A 19477-nucleotide genomic window follows, 5' to 3' on the forward strand; every position below is an offset into this window, starting at 1 on the left:
TCAGATAACAATTTCAACAGATTAAAAAAAAGAAAATCTGATATCTCCGCCTCAACCCACTAATATAAATATCAAATAACAACTTCAACAGATTAAAAAAAGAAATAATCTGATATTTCCGTCTCAACTCACTTCGTTGACCACCGAGTAACGGCCCTTGGGTGGTAAACAAACTCTTCACATGAAAGAGTTGCTAGAATCATCCCATCTTAACAAGTATAGTGCCATGAGGTCTTAGGAGGGGGATGCACTAGGGGATGTATGGGGTGGCAAAATCAAATCCAACTCGCTCAATCCAATCTATTTAAATTTGAATTGGTTATTGACCCATCAATTCGCTAGCCCAACCCATTTCAACCCATAAAAAATTGAATTGATATGTAACTCAAATTGACTCAAAAAAAATCTTGTTAAAATATTTTTAAAAAACTTTTTTTAAAATTTGATATGTTATATGTAGCCATAATAAAGAAAAATAATTTTATAAAATACTAAAATAGTTTAAAAGAACAAATAAAACAATTAAACTTAGTAAAAATTGAATTGAATTAAATCTTAACCTGTTATATAACCCATTAACTAACTCATTTTGACCCAACACGGTTTGACCCAAACTAATTTGGGTTGAGTTGGATGTTGACCAAATTATTGTCTTAACCAATTATGACCGTCCAAACTTAACCAAATTGCCCAATTGCCACCCCTACATAGTGCAATAGGATAGAAACCCAAGAAAGACACTTATGACAATTCACAGCATTGAGAATTACTATAACCAAACTGCTTTCAAGAAAAACATTCATATGCCCTACTCCAAGAACAAACAACTGCTTGCGCTCTCAAAAGTAACTTCAGCAAGAAAATCTTAAAATCAAAAATTGTTTGATCTAACTCAAAAAAGTTGCAAGGAGTCTCAATCTAATCCCAATGCTTAAACCAAAAATATGAAGAACAAACAGATCCAAAGTGAAATCTATGGCTAACAACCTACTCTTCCTCAGCAATTCTTCCCTTCTCGCTGACATAGATACCATCAAGGAACTTACGGATATCTTTGTTCTTCACATGACATTTCTGTCCAAAAAAAGACAAAAGATGATCTCAGTATGCAAGACTTTGATATTCTCTATAAAGAGTAAACATACATTACAGTAAAAATGTAACAAACAGAAAGAAAGGGAGATTTACTTGGTTTATCAGGGCAGCTGATCGTGAAACAAGCTCAATGTCGTTCCCATCCAAAACCAACTCATCCTTGACTTTCTCTGAGCGGACAACAGTAACACCGTCAAGCATATCGACTTTCCTCACCTGATACAGTCACAGTAAAGAAATCAGTCTCCTATAGCCTTACAATTAATTTACATTAACAGATGTAGGACAAAAAATTAAACATTCTCACAGTTAATTAGATGTCCATCAAGCTGAAATCTGAGACAATAATGTAATGAGGACAACAGTGTTCAAATCACTACAAGCTAAGCATAGTAACCCAGCGAGGGCAAAGAACTACATTTTAGATCAGTTCTACATTCTTTATTGTTAGAAGAGGAGAGTAGTCAAACATATCAATCAATCTAGTATGACTTCTCTTTTACCATGACCAACTAGGAATAAACATTTAAAGAAAAATACTCAAAATACCTTCTTTAAAAGATATAATATCTTCACAGTTTGTATAATCTTGAAACAGACATTTCAATAAAATAAGGACATTGAAGCTCATCAAAGACAAATTGTGTATACAGTAAACCATTTAAGGGGTAGTTAAAGCCAATGATATTAGATTATTAGTCTTGCCAGGTGAACTACACTTGCTAAAGGGGTGGATAGAGTCAACTATTACAGCTGCATGAACTATAAAGGCACCAGACTCATTGAATGCTTCTTAAGGTGTTTTGTCTTCCTATTTGAAAAGTCATCACCAAGCAGCTTATGAAATAGCCATGATCAAAGTGTATTTGGTAGGCGTTTGTATCTTATATAGTGGAAACTGTTTGCTCCAAGAAGAAGTTTCCACCAAAGGAACAAATTGAGTTCCACCCATTATAGTTCGAGAAGTCATTTTCCCTTCCAAACATCTCAACTCTTACTACATATCACTTGCTTAAATCAGAACTTAAGACATTGTTAATACTTGAGTACTATTGTTGCTCCGACTCTCCAAAAATGCGGACAGGTGCATGTCAGGTCCTTCAAAAGAAGTGCAGTTTTGTAGGATCGGACCCAGGTGCAGCATCATTTATAAGAATCAGAGTAACATAGCTTGAGTATACCATCAAAAACACTATCTTTATACCTTATAATGCACATTATAGTTCATACAGGTACCGTATAAACCAAACACATGAAAATATTCCAGATACATTTTTCAACTAAGCTAATTTCCACAAAAAACACTTTCTTTTTAACCAAACAAACCCAAGAGGTATGCAACAGCACCATGGATAATCAAATCTTAAAAGTACCAACAATAGAGCTAAGCAAACAGAATTTCAATTAAATTATCAACAAAAAGCTAAAACATAACCCAAAAAAATGACAAAAGGGGAAAATATACAACCTTTTTCTCGCCGAGAAAGTTACGGATCTCAATGGACTTATTCCCTCCGCTAATGGAAGCATTGATAGGAAAATGAGCATACACAAAACGCATCTTGTACCGGTACCCTTTAGTAACACCAGTGATCAGATTATCCACATGACTAAGTGCTGTACGAATTGCAGCAGTAGCCTTGCGAGAACTAAACCAAGCATCAATTTTAAGCTTCTTCTTCCCAGTTTCTTCATCCTTAATGAGCTGAAAATCGAGATTCAGATGCTTAAAGTTTCGGGTAAGTTTTCCTCTTGGCCCTTCAATTTCAATTTGCTTTGCTTTCACTTTGATTGTTATTCCATCTGGGATGTCCATTGTTTCCGATGAGAGAATCGTCTTCATTTTTCGTTTTCTTCTCTCTCCGTCGGCGGCGTTTCTGTGAAATAATGGAAAAACCCTAAAGAGAGATTTGATGAAGATGGTGAATTACGGATTTAATAACCCTAGAAATGATGTTTTGGGCTTATTGAGATAAATGGGCCTTCAACATATGGTCCAGCCCAAGATAATACTTTTTGCTATAGATTGGCCCATTTCATCCACCGCTAATATTAAAAATAACATAATACATAAACGTGTCATTTAACTTTGCGTTAGCTGTCGTGATGCCCTCCAACTTTGGGTGTACATAATTAAATACTTAAACTTATATAAAGTTGACCAAGTAGACACATGCGTCTTATATGAAGTTTTACGTGGCATCTTACATATTATGTCACGCAGGACATGTGTGTCTACTTATTCAATTTTTATAAGTTTAAGTGTCTACTTTTGCATACTCAAAGTTAGAGCACATAGATATCAGCTGAGCCCAAATTAAAGGGCACGTCATGTATTATGCCATTACAAAATTAGCCAAATCTCAAAATGGAAGTGGTAATATTTAACCACTCTTTAATACAGCAACAATAACATACTTGATTTAGTCCCATATAATAAATTTGGGAAGGGTAAAGTTTACACAAGCTTTACCAAAGTTGTTTTCGATAAGCATTCTACTCAAGAAAAACAATTCAAAAGTCAAAAAATAAGAACCAACAGATAATAACAGAAATCGAAAGACAAGAAACTATAAGAGTAATACAACAACTACTAGTACAGACAAACATCAAGACAATGTTCTCCCACCTATTAATCTTCTAGTTGATATGCATTCTCCACAACTTCATATTTAAAGTCACATTCTTAATAAGCTTAGTCACTTTTAATGCGAAAAAATAAAGTTGTTCAAATAAAAGTATTCTTACCTAAACAGAGGAAAAGCTTCGGCAACGAGCATAATGTGTTGGAGCTTAAATTTTTTATAAGGGAAACTCAAAAGGGACAATTTCAAATATATACAATGAACTAATTAGTTTACAACAAATATAGTCATGTTTTATTTACATTATTTATATATGAGATATACACTGAATATACATTATGATACACTCAAAAACTGAATATAGCTTGACTATACATGAAATATACACTGACTATACATGCGTATACAGCGAATGGCCATTTTTTGATAATTACTTTTGCCGAATGGCCATATGGCGTAATTATCCCAACTCAAAATGCCCTTTTCCAAACACAATGTTTACTATTCCCTCTGTCTCTTTTTAGTTGTCATGTATACTAAAAATACTTGTTTCAAAATAATTATCAATTTAAACAATCAAGAGAAAATTAATTATATTTTTCAGCTTTGCCCGTAACTTTAATTATTATAGAATCAAGAGGCGCGTATATAGATAAAAATTAAACAATTAATAAATGATATATTAATCAAACAACAACAACAATAATAACAACAACAACAACCCAGTGAAATCCTACAACGTAGGGTCTGGGGAGGGTAAAGTGTACGTAGACCTTACTTCTACCAATGTAGGACGGCTGTTTCCGAAAGACTCTCAGCTCAGTAAAAGCATATATTAATCAAACAACACCTCTAATTATTTGTTTTCTCAAAGATTGTACAAATTTACATTTAGCATAGATAGTGTTAAGTAGCACTAAGTAAGAAGAGAGTTAAATTTTGTGTCCAATAAATAACATCACGTAAATTGAGACAGAATAAACGTATATCATATAATACCATTGTTAATTCCACAAGTATCACAAGAAGTCTTAGAAACTTGTATCTCTAGCTGATAGGATTTCCAGGAAATTATTCAACTCCCAAATTCTAGACTTTTGGAATTATTAAACAAGGTAACAACATCATTTTCACGGACTAATTCCTTGTTTGTCTGTTTAGTTATAAAAGTCAAAAAGTCCACCAATACACTCAAAAGTACCAAAAGCAGACATTGACTGGCTAATAATTCATTTTGAAGCAGTCAACATATTATTTCAAAGCAACTACAGAAATAATAAAATAAAACAGGTTTTAGTCCTTAGTTGTAACTTTTTTGTTATTTTTCACCTAACATACGCTCTACCTTTTTCAAATCATAACTTATAATTATAATGAATTATTGCATAGTAAGAGGTAAATTTTATGTTACCTCCTCGATATAAAGTTAGTAAATCAGAAATAATTAAAAAGAAAAAAATAGTATTCAACATCACAGAATTTACTATGTGTTCTTAAAGATTTTAATCCCTTCAACAAGCAGCAACGTAATCATACAAAGACATAATTTTGTTTGTAAGAAAATATATGCAGAAGAGGGAGAATTTTCGATGTTGAAAACTAACAAGACGCCTCTCTATTTATATCCAACAAGGTTGCGAACTCACATGTTCAAAACAAGCATGATTTTTTTTGGGAAGGGAAGTGTCTTTTCAGAAGGAACAGGTCCTTTTCGAATTCGCGAAGGAAAATATCTGTTTAAAAGGAACAGGTTCTTTTCGAATCCGCGAATTTCAAATTTCGTTTATTAGTTAATTAGGTAATTTGTTAAGTGATACAGCACCATACCGTAGCCGAGCCTAGCGATGACAACGGCGGCGCGAGGGGCACTCTTTACTTAATTTTTTATGAGTTAAAGGAAGTATTTTCTTGTATAAGGACACAATATTTCCTTTCTTCAACCAATGAGGAGAAATAACTTTTTATTTTTCCTTCAGTTTCCCCACATTTCCCAATTCTTATTTTCATTCACACTTCACTAAACTCCAGCACTTTATGCTAAAGAAAAAAAGATAGAATTATATACTTTATGTGAACATATATACAAAGTAGAAGAGTAATTCATCAAATTAATTGACATTTATATTGGAGTTTGTATTTGAATTAAAACTTCAAAGTGAATTTTGAAGTCCCTAAATTACTAGGCCTCTCGTCTTATATTCAGGGGATTCAAAATGTTTATATATCTATAAAAAAAAATTAAAAATCTTATATACACAATATAATTTTTTATCACAAATTCAATTAAATACTCTTCCACCCCCACCCCATATCCGCCTCTCCTAATTTGAATTCATATTACTTAAATTCAAGATCTTTGATGAAGATCGAAAGAATGGTAGTCATTCTACCACAATTCATTATAATCCCCAATAGTGTCATTTTCATTTTTAAATGATTAGTCTTTATCGTGTTTGATACTTTTACCCTGAGAACTCCAAACCATAAAGTCAAAGAATCATCGATAGATAGAACACAAAATTGAAACTTTTATTAAAATTGCTTCAACAAATTACAAGAAAGTTGAGTTCTTAGCCTTACTAGTTTGACTGACTCCATTGCTACAATAAGTGTTAAAAAAAAGTGATATTTTCCTTCTTGATTTGCTAAAAAGTGTGTCAAGAATCAAAATATGGAGAAAACCACTTTCAGAACATTTCTTGGTTTTGTATTAGTAGTACTACTTAGCAGAATTTGTGTATGCAATGCTTCAGGGATTGATGTTTGTTGCTTGAAATCAATAAAAGATTCATTACATGACCCTTTCAATAATTTGGACACTTGGGATTTCAGCAATGCTACTGAAGGCTTCATCTGTAAATTTCGAGGAGTTTCTTGCTGGCATGCTGATGAGAATAAGGTACTGAGCATAACACTTTCAGGCTTTGGATTAATAGGTGAGTTTCCTCGTGGCATTCGAAATTGTACTAGCTTGACAAGTTTAGATCTTTCAGCCAACAACTTGTATGGAACCATCCCTTCTGATATTTCAGTGATACTTAAATATGATACAATACTAGACCTCTCATATAACACGTTTTCTGGCTATATACCACCTGATATAGCTAATTGTGCATACCTTAATGTTCTAAAGTTGGACAATAACAATCTAGAAGGTGAAATCCCAAGAAGAATAGGCTATTTGCCTCGCCTTAACACGTTCAGTGTAGCCAACAATTACTTGACTGGACCAGTGCCATCATTTGTTAGCGAACAAATTACAGCTGAGAGTTTTGCAAACAATCCAGAGCTTTGTGGGAAGCCCTTGAAAGGATGTGAGGATTCTTGGATATGGAAACATATAGATCGTGATTCGTTCATCAAAGCATTTGTGATTGGTGGAGTATTTTTCTTTACATTGGTTTTAGTCCTTTGCTTATTTAAATTTCCTACCAAGGCTATCAACAAGATAGTCTCCTTAGACATATGGAAGCTGAGGAAAAAGGAACACTTAACTTCAGGAAGTGAAGAGGAATTAAGCAGCCAACATAAGGTAATGATCTTGCTAAATTTATAATTTTTACCCTGCATATAGTCTTCAAGTTACCTTTTTCTTCTGTAGTTCTAATTTTGTGTTAGTCCTTGCTAGTCCATTATCTTATGAATTCTTTATTTGATCGATGATCAAATGTGATAGAAATTAGCTTTTTTCAAGTTTCTGTTCTGTTTGTATATGTTCAAATGATTCAAGCCTGTTGCTTTTCAGATACTAAAGTTGGAGAAGTTTGTTACAAGAATGAGCTTCACAGAGCTTGAAAATGCAACTTCTGATTTTTGTGAAGATCACTTAGTAGGAAATGGAATGTTGGGCAAAGTGTACAAAGCAACTCTTCCAAATGGCTGGACGCTTGCCATCAAGAAGCTCAATGACTGGGAGAATTTGGAAAACGAGTTTGTCTCGGAGATTACAACTCTTGGTGGTCTGAGGCATCGGAATCTATTGCCTCTAATAGGTTTCTGTGCCGATAAGCAACAAAGACTTCTTGTATACAAATACATGTCTAACGGAAGTCTTGACGAATGGCTGCACTCTAATGAAGATAAGGCCAAGATTTTGGATTTCCCTCTTAGAGCTAAAATTGCTCTTGGGATAGCAAAAGGCCTGGCTTGGCTTCATCATGGTTACGAATTGCACGTTACACATGGAAGCATAAGCACGCGATGTATTTTGCTAGATCAAAATTTTGAACCAAAAATATCCAACTTTTGGGAAGCAAAATTTTGGAGTAAGAATGATTCTGCATTAAGTTGGAGTCTTTTCCCAGTAGCTGAATATTCAGGTTTAGGTTCTTACAAGCAAGACATATACTGCTTTGGCATCGTGCTTCTTGAGCTGGTAACAGGGAAGGAACCGCATGAATTGACCAGCTCGAGAAATCTATTTGATCACTCGCCTTGTCTACTTGATGCAGATGAAGATTTGCTTGGGAAAGGAGCTGACAATTTAATCCTCCAATTTCTTGAATTGGCTTGTAACTGTGTGAAGTTCTTTCCTAATGAAAGGCCAACCATGCTGGAAGTCTATGACATGCTCAAGAATATTTCTCAAGGTCGAAGGGACTGGATACAAAAGATACCATTATCAACCGATATTTCAAGTAAATATGACTAGTGCTATTGTTTTTATGGTTACTGAGAAAAACAAATTAGGAATACACTTAATTAAAGCATGAAATCCGTGTCTCGAGTCTGTATGCTGATAGCTTCTGTTGTAACCGTAATATATATGAAACCGTATATAATGTACAACATCGGAAAGCCTCACTGACTGCAGTTTTCAAGTCATGGCATTAACATCTTGCAGTTTCTGTATTCAGATAGATTTTATTTGCATATTGTAAAGAAGACTTTAAATCTGCATACTAATAGAATAAATCAACCAGTTTCTAAAAAAGGATTATAGAGGCAAAAATGCCAACAACAGGTTATACTTAAAAATAAGAACAAATCAATTGTATTTAGTAGTTGACTTCATTGTGCCACATGAGTAAGGTTGACACAACAATATACATATCATATATTGAAAGCTTTTCAGGTGGAGAAAACTCTTGGAAAGAAACTATACGATGGCTTTCTTTTTTTTCGTTGGCGTAACTGCTAAGTTGTTGCCATGTGACCAGGAGGTCACGTGTTCAAGCTGTGAAAATAGTTTCTTTCAGAGATACGGGGTAAAATTGCGTACAATATACTGTAGCAGGAGTTTAATGAACTGGGCTGCCTTTTTTTTTTTTAATTCAAAATCTTATAGTATATTGCTCATTCCTCTTTATAAATTCTGTTTATTCTTGTTTAATGAAATTCTCTTGTTTTATAATCCCCTAGAATGCCATCCATTCTTCTTAGTCTATTCACTTAATCCAACTTCCATATTTGAAAATTCTATGCTGAGAACATCGAACCACGAATTCAAGAATCATTGATAAATAAAGACAAAAACTGAAGCTTTTTCATTGCTACAATATGTGTAAACTATGGAGAAAACCAATATCAGAACAGGAACTTTCTTTTTCATCTGCACCTTTCTTGGCTTTCTATTGATATTACTTAGCAGAATTTGTCTCTGCAGTGCTGCAGAGAGTGATTTTTATTGCTTGAAATCGATAAAAGATTCATTACAAGATCCTTTCAATTCTTTGGACTCTTGGGATTTCAGCAATGCTAACGAAGGCTTCATCTGCGGTTTCATGGGAGTTAACTGCTGGAATAGTTATGAGAATAAGGTAATGAACCTCAGACTTTCTGCCTTAGGATTAATAGGTGAGTTTCCTCGAGGCATTCGAAATTGTACAAGCTTGACAGGCTTATATCTTTCTGGCAACAACTTGTATGGAACCATCCCTTTTGATATTTCAGTGATACTTAAATATGATACAATACTAGACCTCTCATTTAACACGTTTTCTGGCTATATACCACCTGATATAGCTAATTGTGCATACCTTAATGTTCTAAAGTTGGACAATAATAATCTAGAAGGTGAAATTCCAAGACGAATAGGCTATTTGCCTCGCCTTATGACGTTCAGTGTAGCCAACAATTACTTGACTGGACCAGTACCATCATTTGTTAGCGAATAAATTACAGCTGAGAGTTTTGCAAACAATCCAGAGCTTTGTGGGAAGCCCTTGAAAGGATGTGAGGATTCTTGGATATGGAAACATATAGATCGTTCTTCGTTCATCAAAGCGTTTGTAATTGGTTGGGTACTTTTCCTTACATTGGTTCTAGTCCTTTGTTTAATTCAGTTTGGCAAGATAGTCTCATTGAACATATGGAAGCTGAGGAAAAAGGAACACTTAACTTCAGGAAGTGAAGAGGAATTAAGCAGCCAACAGAAGGTAAATATCCAATTTATAATTTTTCCCCTGCATATTGTTGAGTAACAACTTTTTGTTGCACTGCTTGTAGTTCTAATTTTGTGAGTAGTCCTTGCAAGTCCATCATGTTATAAATTCTTTGTTCGATCGATAATCAAATGTGATAGAAATAAGCTTCTCAAATTTCTGTTTTGTGTATGTTCCAATGATTTAACTTGCTGTTTTACAAATACTAAAGCTGGAGAAGTTTGTTTCAAGAATGAGCTTAAATAGCTGGAAAACGCGACTTCTGATTTTAATGAAGACTATTTTGTAGGAATTGGAATGTTGGGCAAAGTGTACAAAGCAATTCATCGAAATGGCTGGACACTTGCCATCAAGAAGCTCAATGACTGGGAGAATTTGGAGGACGAGTTTGTCTCGGAGATTACAACTCTTGGTGGTCTGAGGCATCGAAACTTATTGCCTCTTATAGGTTTCTGTGCTGAAAGGGAAACAAAACTTTTCATTTACAAATACATGCCTAATGGATGTCTTTATGAATGGCTGCACTCGAACAAAGATAAGGCCACTATTTTGGATTTCCCTCTAAGAGTTAAAATTGCACTTCAGATAGCAAAAGATCTAGCTTGACTTCATCATGGTTATGAATTGTACATTACACATGGAAACATAAGCACGCGATGTATCTTGCTAGATCAAAATTTTGAGCCCAAAATATCCAACTTTTGGGAAGCCAAATTTTGGAGTAAGAATGGCACAGCGTTAAGTTGGAGCCGTTTCCCAGTAGCTGAATATTCATGTTTAGGTTCTTACAAGCAAGACATCTACTGCTTTGGCATCCTGCTTCTTGAGCTTGTAACAGGGAAGGAACCACATGACTTGACCATCTCGAGAGATCTATTTGATCACTCGCCTTGTCTACTTGATGCAGATAAAGATTTGCTTGGGAAAGGAATCAACAATTTGATCCTTCAATTTCTAGAGTTAGCTTGTGACTGTGTGAAGTTCTTTCCTAATGAAAGGCCAACAATGCTGGAAGTTTATGACAGACTCAAGACAATTTCTCAGGGTCGAAACGACGACTAGGTATAGAAAACTCCCTTATCAACTGGCATTTGAAGTTTATATATAAGACTAGTACTATTGTTTATTTGGTTAGAACAAATTAATTTGATATTATCAAAGAAACTTTGCATCTGTACACTGATAGCTTCTGCTGCAACTGTAATGCCTAAGACTTTGTATATAATTTACAACATTGGAAAGCCATATTGATAGCATGTTTCTAAAAGAGCCTCAGCAGACTAATGCTGCATTGAGTTATTTGCAGCTAGTTTGATTGTTGTTCCACATCGTTTCATAATGTATCGTATCATATATATTGTATACTGTATTGTTTGATGAATACAACATTGAACTGATTATTTCATTTTTCATTGTTACATAATGTCACACATAAACAATCTAAGAGATAAAACTAAATCTAAGAAAAGTAGAGTAGAGGGTAGAGTTATTTTTAAAAAGGTAGGGTAAATGGTAAAATAGAATTATTGAATAATTAATCAAAGAAAAAATGAGGAAAACAAAGTAACAACACGATCACACCAAATTGAATATTACATAAAATAGGAGTTTTCATCGTTAGCCCCAATGAGGACGTGTGAGAGGTTGATTATAGTGGGTAGGTAGTCCGAAGAAGTTTTGGGGAGAGGTGATTAAACAAAACATGACACACATGCAACTTATCGAGGATAGATATAAAGGTCTAGGATTAGGGTATGTTTAAGGTTAGCATATAGTCGAATATTGTCTAGTTCCTTTATTCGTATTGTTATTATTACTTTCCTACTATCTTATTTTTCAATTTTAGTTTTACCTATTATTTTCTTTGCTTCAGTTATCGTATTATTTGTTGTTGCTACTTGTTCTCTTCTTAGTTAGTTTCAACATGACTTCTTCATTACTGTACTTGCTTTACATACTTGATTTTTGATACATTTTACTTGAGCAAAGGTCTGTTGAAAACATCTCCACCTTCACAAGGTAGAAGTAACCGAGTAAGGTTGCGTATACACAACACCCTTCCCCAGATTCCACTTGTGAGAATAACACTACGTATATTATTGTTGTTGTTGTAAGAATGAATTTAACTATACCATACAAAAAAAATTAAGTAACAATCACGACAAACATTATTTTATACAACCTAATACAATAGGTAGCAACTATCCAAACAAGCTATTTACAAATATACCGAGAGGTTTGAAGGAATAATTCTTCTACCCTTAATCAAATATCTCTAAAATAAAATTACTTTTGATAAAGAACAATAAAAATCTCCACAATAAACTTACTTTTTTATATACGATACAAATTTGAATTAATCGAGATTGTGATTTCTGAGCACCAAATGATTAAAATAGGTGCACTTTTTCGGTGTACCTGGTCTCCTCTTTTTGTTAAGTTTAAGCAACTTGAAGCCGGTATGTTTTGGAAGGACTTTATATGACTTGACGTGTTCGATCTCTATTCAGTTTTTTTTTTTACTTTTGATTATGAATTGAGACATATAATTTTTAAGTTTTTTTATATAAAATTTATATATTTGGAAATTACATAAAAAGTATTACAAGTCACAATAATTAATAATTTAAAAGATATTTAAAAAAATTACAGTAAAAAAAAAACTCATTTAACTCTCGAAAAAAGAACTTTTTCTTTTTCCAATATTAAAAATCAGTAATTTTTGTTTGATCAATGTTACAAAAGTGTTTTTGGAGTAAACATAATTTATTTTTTTTAGCTTATGAAAAACAATTTCTATTACTACTCAAAAATACTGCCAAAAACTTAATCAAACATTTTAATTTTCAAAAATAAATATTATTTTTTTTAAAAAAATAAGGTGTATTAATTCGAAAGCTAAATGTTTTTTCCTATAATGGTGTAAGCCTGTCGTGCCCATGTACCACTATAAAATAGGATATAAATTGTTCATGCCAACAAAAGTCAATTAACTGAATTAAAGCTTAATAAAAAACCGTTTTATGTGAAAAAAAGGAGCTTTATTTTCTTCTCTCTTTGCTTGAACAATTTCACGTTTAATTTTTCATAACCAACTTTCAGTTTCTCTCATATAAAAAAGCAAATTATCTGTCGTATTTCTTTATTATATTAAATGTCCCTAACAAAAATATTAATTAAAAGTAGTTTTTGACTATTTCATTTTTATTTATGTCTTAAAATAATCTTTTTTTATTAAATATTTACTAGGTATTACTTTTATAGTCTCTAAGAACAATTACTATTAAGAATAAAATAAAAAAAATTAATAACTAATTTTGTTCGGAACTTTTAAAAATGAAAATTATTTTGTAGAAATCACAATAGATAATTTAAGACCCGATTAAACTTTTTTTCTGTTTAATAAACCAAAAAAAGGAAAATAGTTCACAGGTCATTGACCATATTATATGCCAAATTAAAAGACTTTCAATCCCACATAAGCTCAAATTGCTTTCTTTAGCTTCTTGCAAAAAAAAAAAAACAACTTTTAGTTTGTACAAATTGTGACCAAAGTTTTCATGTGACCAAAGTCCAAAGTTTTCATTTTTGAAAGTAAGTTGCACTAAAAAAAAAAGAAGAAGAAAAAAACAGTTTTTCTTGCTTTTTTTATTCCACAAAAAGATCACTCTTTTATTAAGTGGAAAACTGAAAAGTTATAAATTAAAGCTCACACAACTTAGAAACTGCTCAACCACACTACTCATAATCTTCTCCGTGTTTTTGAGTCTTTAATTTTATAATTTTCATATTTCATCAAGAAACATGAAAATCAAGAATCCCTTTTCTTCATTTTTTCTAATTTCAATTTTTTCAATTTTTTTCACAAAATCCATAGCTGATGTTATGTTTTTAAATGTTATAAACTTTGGTGCAAAATCAGATGGGAAAACAGACTCATCAAATGCATTTTTATCTGCTTGGGATTCAGCTTGTGGCTCTTCAAAATCAGCAACAATTTATGTTCCAAAAGGAAATTTCTTAGTTAAACAAGTACATTTTAAAGGAAAATGCAAGAACAAAACCATAATTTTTCGTATCGATGGAACACTCGTAGCGCCTTTGGATTATAATGTGATTGGAAATGACAAAAATTGGATTTTATTTCAAGGTGTTGATGGTGTTTCAATTCTTGGTGGTAGTCTTGATGGACAAGGATCTGGTTTGTGGACTTGCAAGGGTTCTAGCAAGAACTGTCCAAGGGGCGCTACGGTGCGTATGACAAGACGAATTTAACTTATATATACTGACAGTAATTAACCTGCTTTGTCTTATAAGTTATGATACTGACAGTAATTACTTAACCTGCTTTGTTTTACAAATTACGTAGTATAAAGGAAGTAACTTTTTTGTTTTGTTGCAACAATAAGTAACCTTCTTTGTTATTATGTACTAATCTCACTTTTTTATGAACTATTACATGTAACTATCTTTCAGATAACCTGATAGTGTAACGTATTATACATTACTCAAAATTTCGTACCTCTTTAGCAAGAACTGCCCTAGTGGTGCCACGGTATGTGTTACAAAAGAAATTTAACTTATATACACTGACACTGACAGTATAAAAAATGTAACTATATGTACTACCAGTATATTCTATTATGTTATAGCAAGCAACCTACTTTATTATTATTTAGGTGGAAAAAAATAAATTGTTATATATAGTAATCTTTTAGATAATATGATATAGAGACGATGAGTGATCAAAGATTGTTCATTTCTTAAAAAATAGCAGTTTTCTTTATGAGTGTAACGTTTCCTTCAAATAAGGATAAATGTGTACTTTATGTGAATAACTGTCAAAGCATTTTTTACCTTGGTATTAATAGTTAATTAATTATTATTTTTTTAAAAAAATCAGTATTAATTAAGTTGTGCTTTTGAACTAAATTGAAAATTGTTATTGTTTTCTTGGTATTATTGCAGACTCTGGGATTTTCTAACTCTAACAATGTATCGATAACGGGGCTTACTTCATTGAATAGCCAAATGTTTCACATTGTCATCAATGGATGCAAAAATGTGAAATTGCAGGGTGTCAAGGTTTATGCCCCGGATGAAAGCCCGAATACTGATGGCATTCATGTTCAATTATCATCTAACATCTCAATCCTGAACTCGATAATCAGTACTGGAGACGATTGTGTATCCATCGGTCCAGGAACAACTAATTTGTGGATCCAAAATATCGCGTGTGGCCCTGGCCATGGAATCAGGTAATATTAATCGTAACCACTTCTCCTGGTCCCAAATGTTAAGACCTGTAATCTTGAAAAAAAGACACGTAACCAGCTATAATAGGTAAACATGACATGATGGTCAGGTCGTCCAGATGATATTTATAGGTAAGCCTCTTTGAAATGTGAGACCTGTAATCTGGGAAATAAGACAAGTAATTTGTTACAATAGGTAAATGTGACATGACGATGTAAAATTTCTTCAAGCTGATGATGTATATAACTTAAAACTCTGTTTAAATTTAATGTTATGTGCGGTGAATTTTGTGCAGCATTGGAAGTTTAGCCAAGGATTTTGAAGAAGCAGGGGTAGAGAATGTGACAGTCAAATCAGTAATATTTATGAACACACAAAATGGTGTGAGGATCAAAACATGGGGCAGACCAAGTAATGGATTTGTCAAAAATGTTCTTTTCCAGCACGTTACGATGATTGATGTTCAAAATCCAATTGTTATCGATCAAAATTATTGTCCGTATAACAAAAATTGTCCAGGACAAGTTTCAGGTGTGAAAGTAAGTGATGTTACATATCAAGATATCCATGGAAGCTCAGCAACACGAGTCGCGATGAAATTTGATTGCAGTAAAAGAAATCCATGTAAAGGAATAAAATTAGAAGATGTAAATCTGAGTTATAAGAATAAACCAGCTGCTGAAGCTTCATGTGCTAATGTTGCAGGAACAACTACTGGCATAATTCAACCTACTAGTTGTTTGTAAGGGAAAATTCAAAAAAAAAAAAACAAAGGTTCAATTTTCTTAGTATATTTAGCTTAGCTTTGTCATTTTTATAACTTTGTTGAAAATTTGAAGTGTTTACTTGAGCCTCTAGCGCGATTTGAATCGCCTCTGGCCTAGCAACACAATGTGAAATTGTTGTCTCACAATTCATTTTAATAGATTGTCTTTCTACTTTGGCCTATTTGAAGTTTCAATTACATCGCGTGCTTATGCTTTGTACACAATAGTCTTCACTAAAATCAGAAGTCGCGATTTTCAGCTCCTTGCAGCTCATTGAATCAATGAAACAGAACAGAACGAACGTTGACAAGGTTATTGCTATCACATTAGTTCATCGTTATATAGAATTTATACGTTAGGAGTTAGGACGAGTAAAAATCAATAGAACAACCAGTATATATAGTAGTAATACATTATACAAAAGAATACAAACTACAGTTTATAAGTTGGAGCCTAACTAGGCCAGTCTCCAAAAAAGTAACAGAACAAATAAAAATTTCATTACATTAATCATTCAATATTTGTATAGATTGTATTTCTTCATTATATTCTGTATATTTAATTACAAATGCATGTTTCACTTATAACTTTTGTTATTATTTATAAGCAGCCAGTAAGTTCTTTGAAACCAGAAGCTCTTCCTCCAGCATTAACACATGAAGCTTCAGCGCGACCATTTTTATAACTAAGATTCACATCTTCAAGTGTTATTCCAATACATGGATTCGTTTTGCTACAATCTAATTTCACTGCAACTTCTGTAGCTGATGTTCCATGTATGTCTTGATACGTTACATCACTTATCTTTACACCCGAGCCCTAAAAGAAAAGAAAACGAGTAATGTAATTAGCTAGATTAAGGTAAGGGAACACACGCGATTGATCTTATTTTTATCATAATTGTGATAAATCAATACCTGATGAGGACAACTTTCATGATTAGGACAGTAATTTTGGTCTATGATTATCGGGTTTTGAACGTTTGACATAACAATATGTTGAAACAGAACATTTCTAACAAAGCCACTGCTAGGCCTTGCCCAAGTTTTTACCCTCACACCATTCTGTGTTCCTGTGAAGGTAACTGTCTTAACTGTCACATTTTGTACTCCTTGCTCTTGCGATTCCCAACCTAAGCTTCCAATGCTGCAGACAAATATCGATATATGGACATTCGTTTTAGTTGAAAAGATCATAAGATCAAAGTAAATCTACTAAATATGTATATATTAATCATTGATATGTTTGTGTTCCAAACCTGATTCCATGGCCAGGGCCACAAGCAATGCCTTCGATCCATAAGTTAGAATTTCCGGGGCCAATAGAGATACAATCATCTCCAGTACCAATATGTGAGTTCATAATGCTCACTCCTGACGATGATTGTACATGAATACCATCAGTATTGGGGCTATTTCCTGGAGCTGACACCTTCACTCCTTGTAGCTTCACGTTATGGCAACCATCTACTAAAATATGGAACATTTGGCTATTTTGTGCAGTTACTCCGTTGATTACAATGTTGTTTGAGTTGTAAAAAGCCAATGCCTACACACATAATTAACGTAAAATATAAAATCATTTTTCGACTAAACATTTGGAAAACATTTTTCATGGAAAACATAACGTACCGTAGTTCCTTTAGGGCAATTCTTGTGGGAGTTTTTGCAAGTCCAAAGACCAACACCTTGACCATCAAAAGTTCCACCATAGATAGAAACTCCGTTAACTTTTTCAAACATTATCCAATTTCCGTCATTGCCAATTACATTATAATCAGAGGGAGCTAACAGAGTGCCATCGATATGTATAGTAATAGCGTTACTCTTGCATGTTTGGCCAGTGAAGTATGCCTTGCGAATCAAGTAACTTCCACGTGGCACGTAAATAGTGGCCGCGCTAGTAGAAGCACATGCTGCTCCCCATGCACTCAAAAATGCTTTTGATGAATCTGTTTTGGCATTTGATTTTGCTCCATAATTTTGGACATTGTAAATTGTATTTGCTGCTAATGATAACTTGAAGAGAAAGATGAAGAAAAGTGGGAAAATTGCTAAGGGACTCATTTTGCGTAAGGCAAATTGCTTAAAAGATTTTTGAGGGATTTAAAGGATTAATTGATTGATCAAAATGGATAGGTGATGAGGAATTGTAGTAGTTTAGAGGGATATTTATAGGTGTTATAAAAAAGAAGAAGATTTTTTGATCAATTGAAGTTAGGTTTTCCATCCAATATAATTTGGTCATGTTGGGATATGGGGAAATAAGACTTTTTAAATCATAATCCAACATATGTAATCACATGTGGCCAAATCAACAAATTGTTGGCACCTTATTTTAAAGAGGGGTAGGGGGTTCCAGGTTATATTTCTTATACATTTGTATATTAACTAGGGCTCGTTTTGTTTGGGAAATAAGCTATTTTTGAATTAATTATTTCGAGATTAATTATTTCAGGACTGCTGTTTCATTTTAAATGTGGGATAAAAATAAAACTATAATTTTGAGATAATTGATTTCGGGATAAATTTTTCTGTAATTTTATTCTAATCAAACATGGGATAAATTTTCCTAAAATTAATTCCAAAATTAATTATCTCTTATCTCTCGTACCAAACGAGTCCTAACTGTCTTATTATGATGTTAGCAATGTATAGTTGTGCTTTGTTGTGTACAAACATTAAAATGGTAGAAAAATATTGCCCATTCCCCTTTGTAAACCTTCTTCTTTCCTTTTAAAATTACAACTTGTCCAACAATTTTTTTAAGAGGAAATAAAATATGACTGATATTTTGGTTCATAGAATTGTTGCTTCTATTTGACATATTAATATATTAAAACTCATATCATTTTTGGCAATGCATTTGCAGTTATAAGCAAAACACTAACACCACATGTGTGGAATTAATTATATACGATTGAATATTATTAGGAACCAATTAATTAATGGGAATTAGAGTTAAAAAATAGGTGGATATATACTAGGGATTACAAGTTTGAATGGATTAACTTATGTAAGTTGAATGTTGTTTATGGATATAGGAGTTTATTCCTTGTGGTTCATGTATTGTTTTGGTCTATAGTTGAATTTAAGCAAAAATTCACATGGTCTAATTGACATATATAACTTCTTGTAAAACCTTAGCTATGAAGGACCAATGTGAAAGCATAATTTTGTTGAAAATATAATAGAGTAAATAAAAGTATTCTCTGTCTAACAGTTTAAACATTTCACTAGATAAGATGATCACACACTTCAATAAGACACTATAACAGACGAATTAAAGATCTTGCGTTCGAGCCTAATCGCCACATATTACATTATATAAAAGAAAAGAATTTCAGTGTGTTTGGCTCATGCATGAAGAATTAGGCCAACACCCTAAAACG

The 19477-nt window shown here is 32.9% G+C and overlaps 4 protein-coding genes and 1 pseudogene across 4 annotated transcripts; 3 read left to right on the forward strand and 2 right to left on the reverse strand.

The window, feature by feature from the left end:
• Positions 1-865: 865 nt before the first annotated feature.
• On the reverse strand, positions 866-3017 carry LOC129882696 (60S ribosomal protein L9-1). The gene is made up of 3 exons (XM_055957111.1): positions 2564-3017; positions 1189-1311; positions 866-1074 (listed from the first exon to the last, which is right to left on the reverse strand). The coding sequence occupies exons 1-3, from the start codon at positions 2936-2938 to the stop codon at positions 988-990; spliced, it is 585 nt and encodes a 194-aa protein (XP_055813086.1). The 5' UTR covers positions 2939-3017; the 3' UTR covers positions 866-987.
• A 2978-nt stretch (positions 3018-5995) lies between these two features.
• LOC129882703 (probably inactive leucine-rich repeat receptor-like protein kinase At5g48380) lies at positions 5996-8500 on the forward strand. Its single transcript, XM_055957123.1, has 2 exons — positions 5996-7212; positions 7426-8500. Exons 1-2 carry the CDS (start codon positions 6352-6354, stop codon positions 8329-8331), a joined length of 1767 nt encoding a protein of 588 aa, XP_055813098.1. The 5' UTR covers positions 5996-6351; the 3' UTR covers positions 8332-8500.
• Positions 8501-8607: 107 nt separating this feature from the next.
• On the forward strand, positions 8608-11336 carry LOC129882713 (probably inactive leucine-rich repeat receptor-like protein kinase At5g48380; annotated as a pseudogene).
• Positions 11337-13861: 2525 nt separating this feature from the next.
• LOC129890440 (polygalacturonase-like) lies at positions 13862-16078 on the forward strand. The gene is made up of 3 exons (XM_055965998.1): positions 13862-14314; positions 15032-15321; positions 15615-16078. The coding sequence occupies exons 1-3, from the start codon at positions 13868-13870 to the stop codon at positions 16063-16065; spliced, it is 1188 nt and encodes a 395-aa protein (XP_055821973.1). The 5' UTR covers positions 13862-13867; the 3' UTR covers positions 16066-16078.
• A 602-nt stretch (positions 16079-16680) lies between these two features.
• LOC129890450 (polygalacturonase-like) lies at positions 16681-18207 on the reverse strand. The gene is made up of 4 exons (XM_055966006.1): positions 17718-18207; positions 17345-17634; positions 17004-17232; positions 16681-16905 (listed from the first exon to the last, which is right to left on the reverse strand). Exons 1-4 carry the CDS (start codon positions 18150-18152, stop codon positions 16687-16689), a joined length of 1173 nt encoding a protein of 390 aa, XP_055821981.1. The 5' UTR covers positions 18153-18207; the 3' UTR covers positions 16681-16686.
• Between the last annotated feature and the right edge of the window lie 1270 nt (positions 18208-19477).

This window comes from Solanum dulcamara, chromosome 1 (assembly GCF_947179165.1).
Source record: "Solanum dulcamara chromosome 1, daSolDulc1.2, whole genome shotgun sequence".
Lineage (NCBI taxonomy): Eukaryota > Viridiplantae > Streptophyta > Magnoliopsida > Solanales > Solanaceae > Solanum > Solanum dulcamara.

Bases quoted from the DNA above. Each gene is read 5' to 3' on its own strand.
- LOC129882696 (XM_055957111.1), bottom strand. From the start codon at position 2,938: ATGAAGACGATTCTCTCATCGGAAACAATGGACATCCCAGATGGAATA. The intron at 1,312-2,563 runs GTTGTATATTTT...TGACTGTATCAG, and splicing joins ACTTTCTCGGCGAGAAAAAG to GTGAGGAAAGTCGATATGCT. The intron at 1,075-1,188 runs GTAAATCTCCCT...TTTTTTGGACAG, and splicing joins CAGCTGCCCTGATAAACCAA to AAATGTCATGTGAAGAACAA.
- LOC129890450 (XM_055966006.1), bottom strand. From the start codon at position 18,152: ATGAGTCCCTTAGCAATTTTCCCACTTTTCTTCATCTTTCTCTTCAAG. The intron at 17,635-17,717 runs GTACGTTATGTT...TTATGTGTGTAG, and splicing joins ATTGCCCTAAAGGAACTACG to GCATTGGCTTTTTACAACTC. The intron at 16,906-17,003 runs GTATTGATTTAT...CTTTTCTTTTAG, and splicing joins ATGAAAGTTGTCCTCATCAG to GGCTCGGGTGTAAAGATAAG.
- LOC129882703 (XM_055957123.1), top strand. From the start codon at position 6,352: ATGGAGAAAACCACTTTCAGAACATTTCTTGGTTTTGTATTAGTAGTA. The intron at 7,213-7,425 runs GTAATGATCTTG...GTTGCTTTTCAG, and splicing joins AATTAAGCAGCCAACATAAG to ATACTAAAGTTGGAGAAGTT.
- LOC129890440 (XM_055965998.1), top strand. From the start codon at position 13,868: ATGAAAATCAAGAATCCCTTTTCTTCATTTTTTCTAATTTCAATTTTT. The intron at 14,315-15,031 runs GTGCGTATGACA...GTATTATTGCAG, and splicing joins ACTGTCCAAGGGGCGCTACG to ACTCTGGGATTTTCTAACTC. The intron at 15,322-15,614 runs GTAATATTAATC...AATTTTGTGCAG, and splicing joins GGCCCTGGCCATGGAATCAG to CATTGGAAGTTTAGCCAAGG.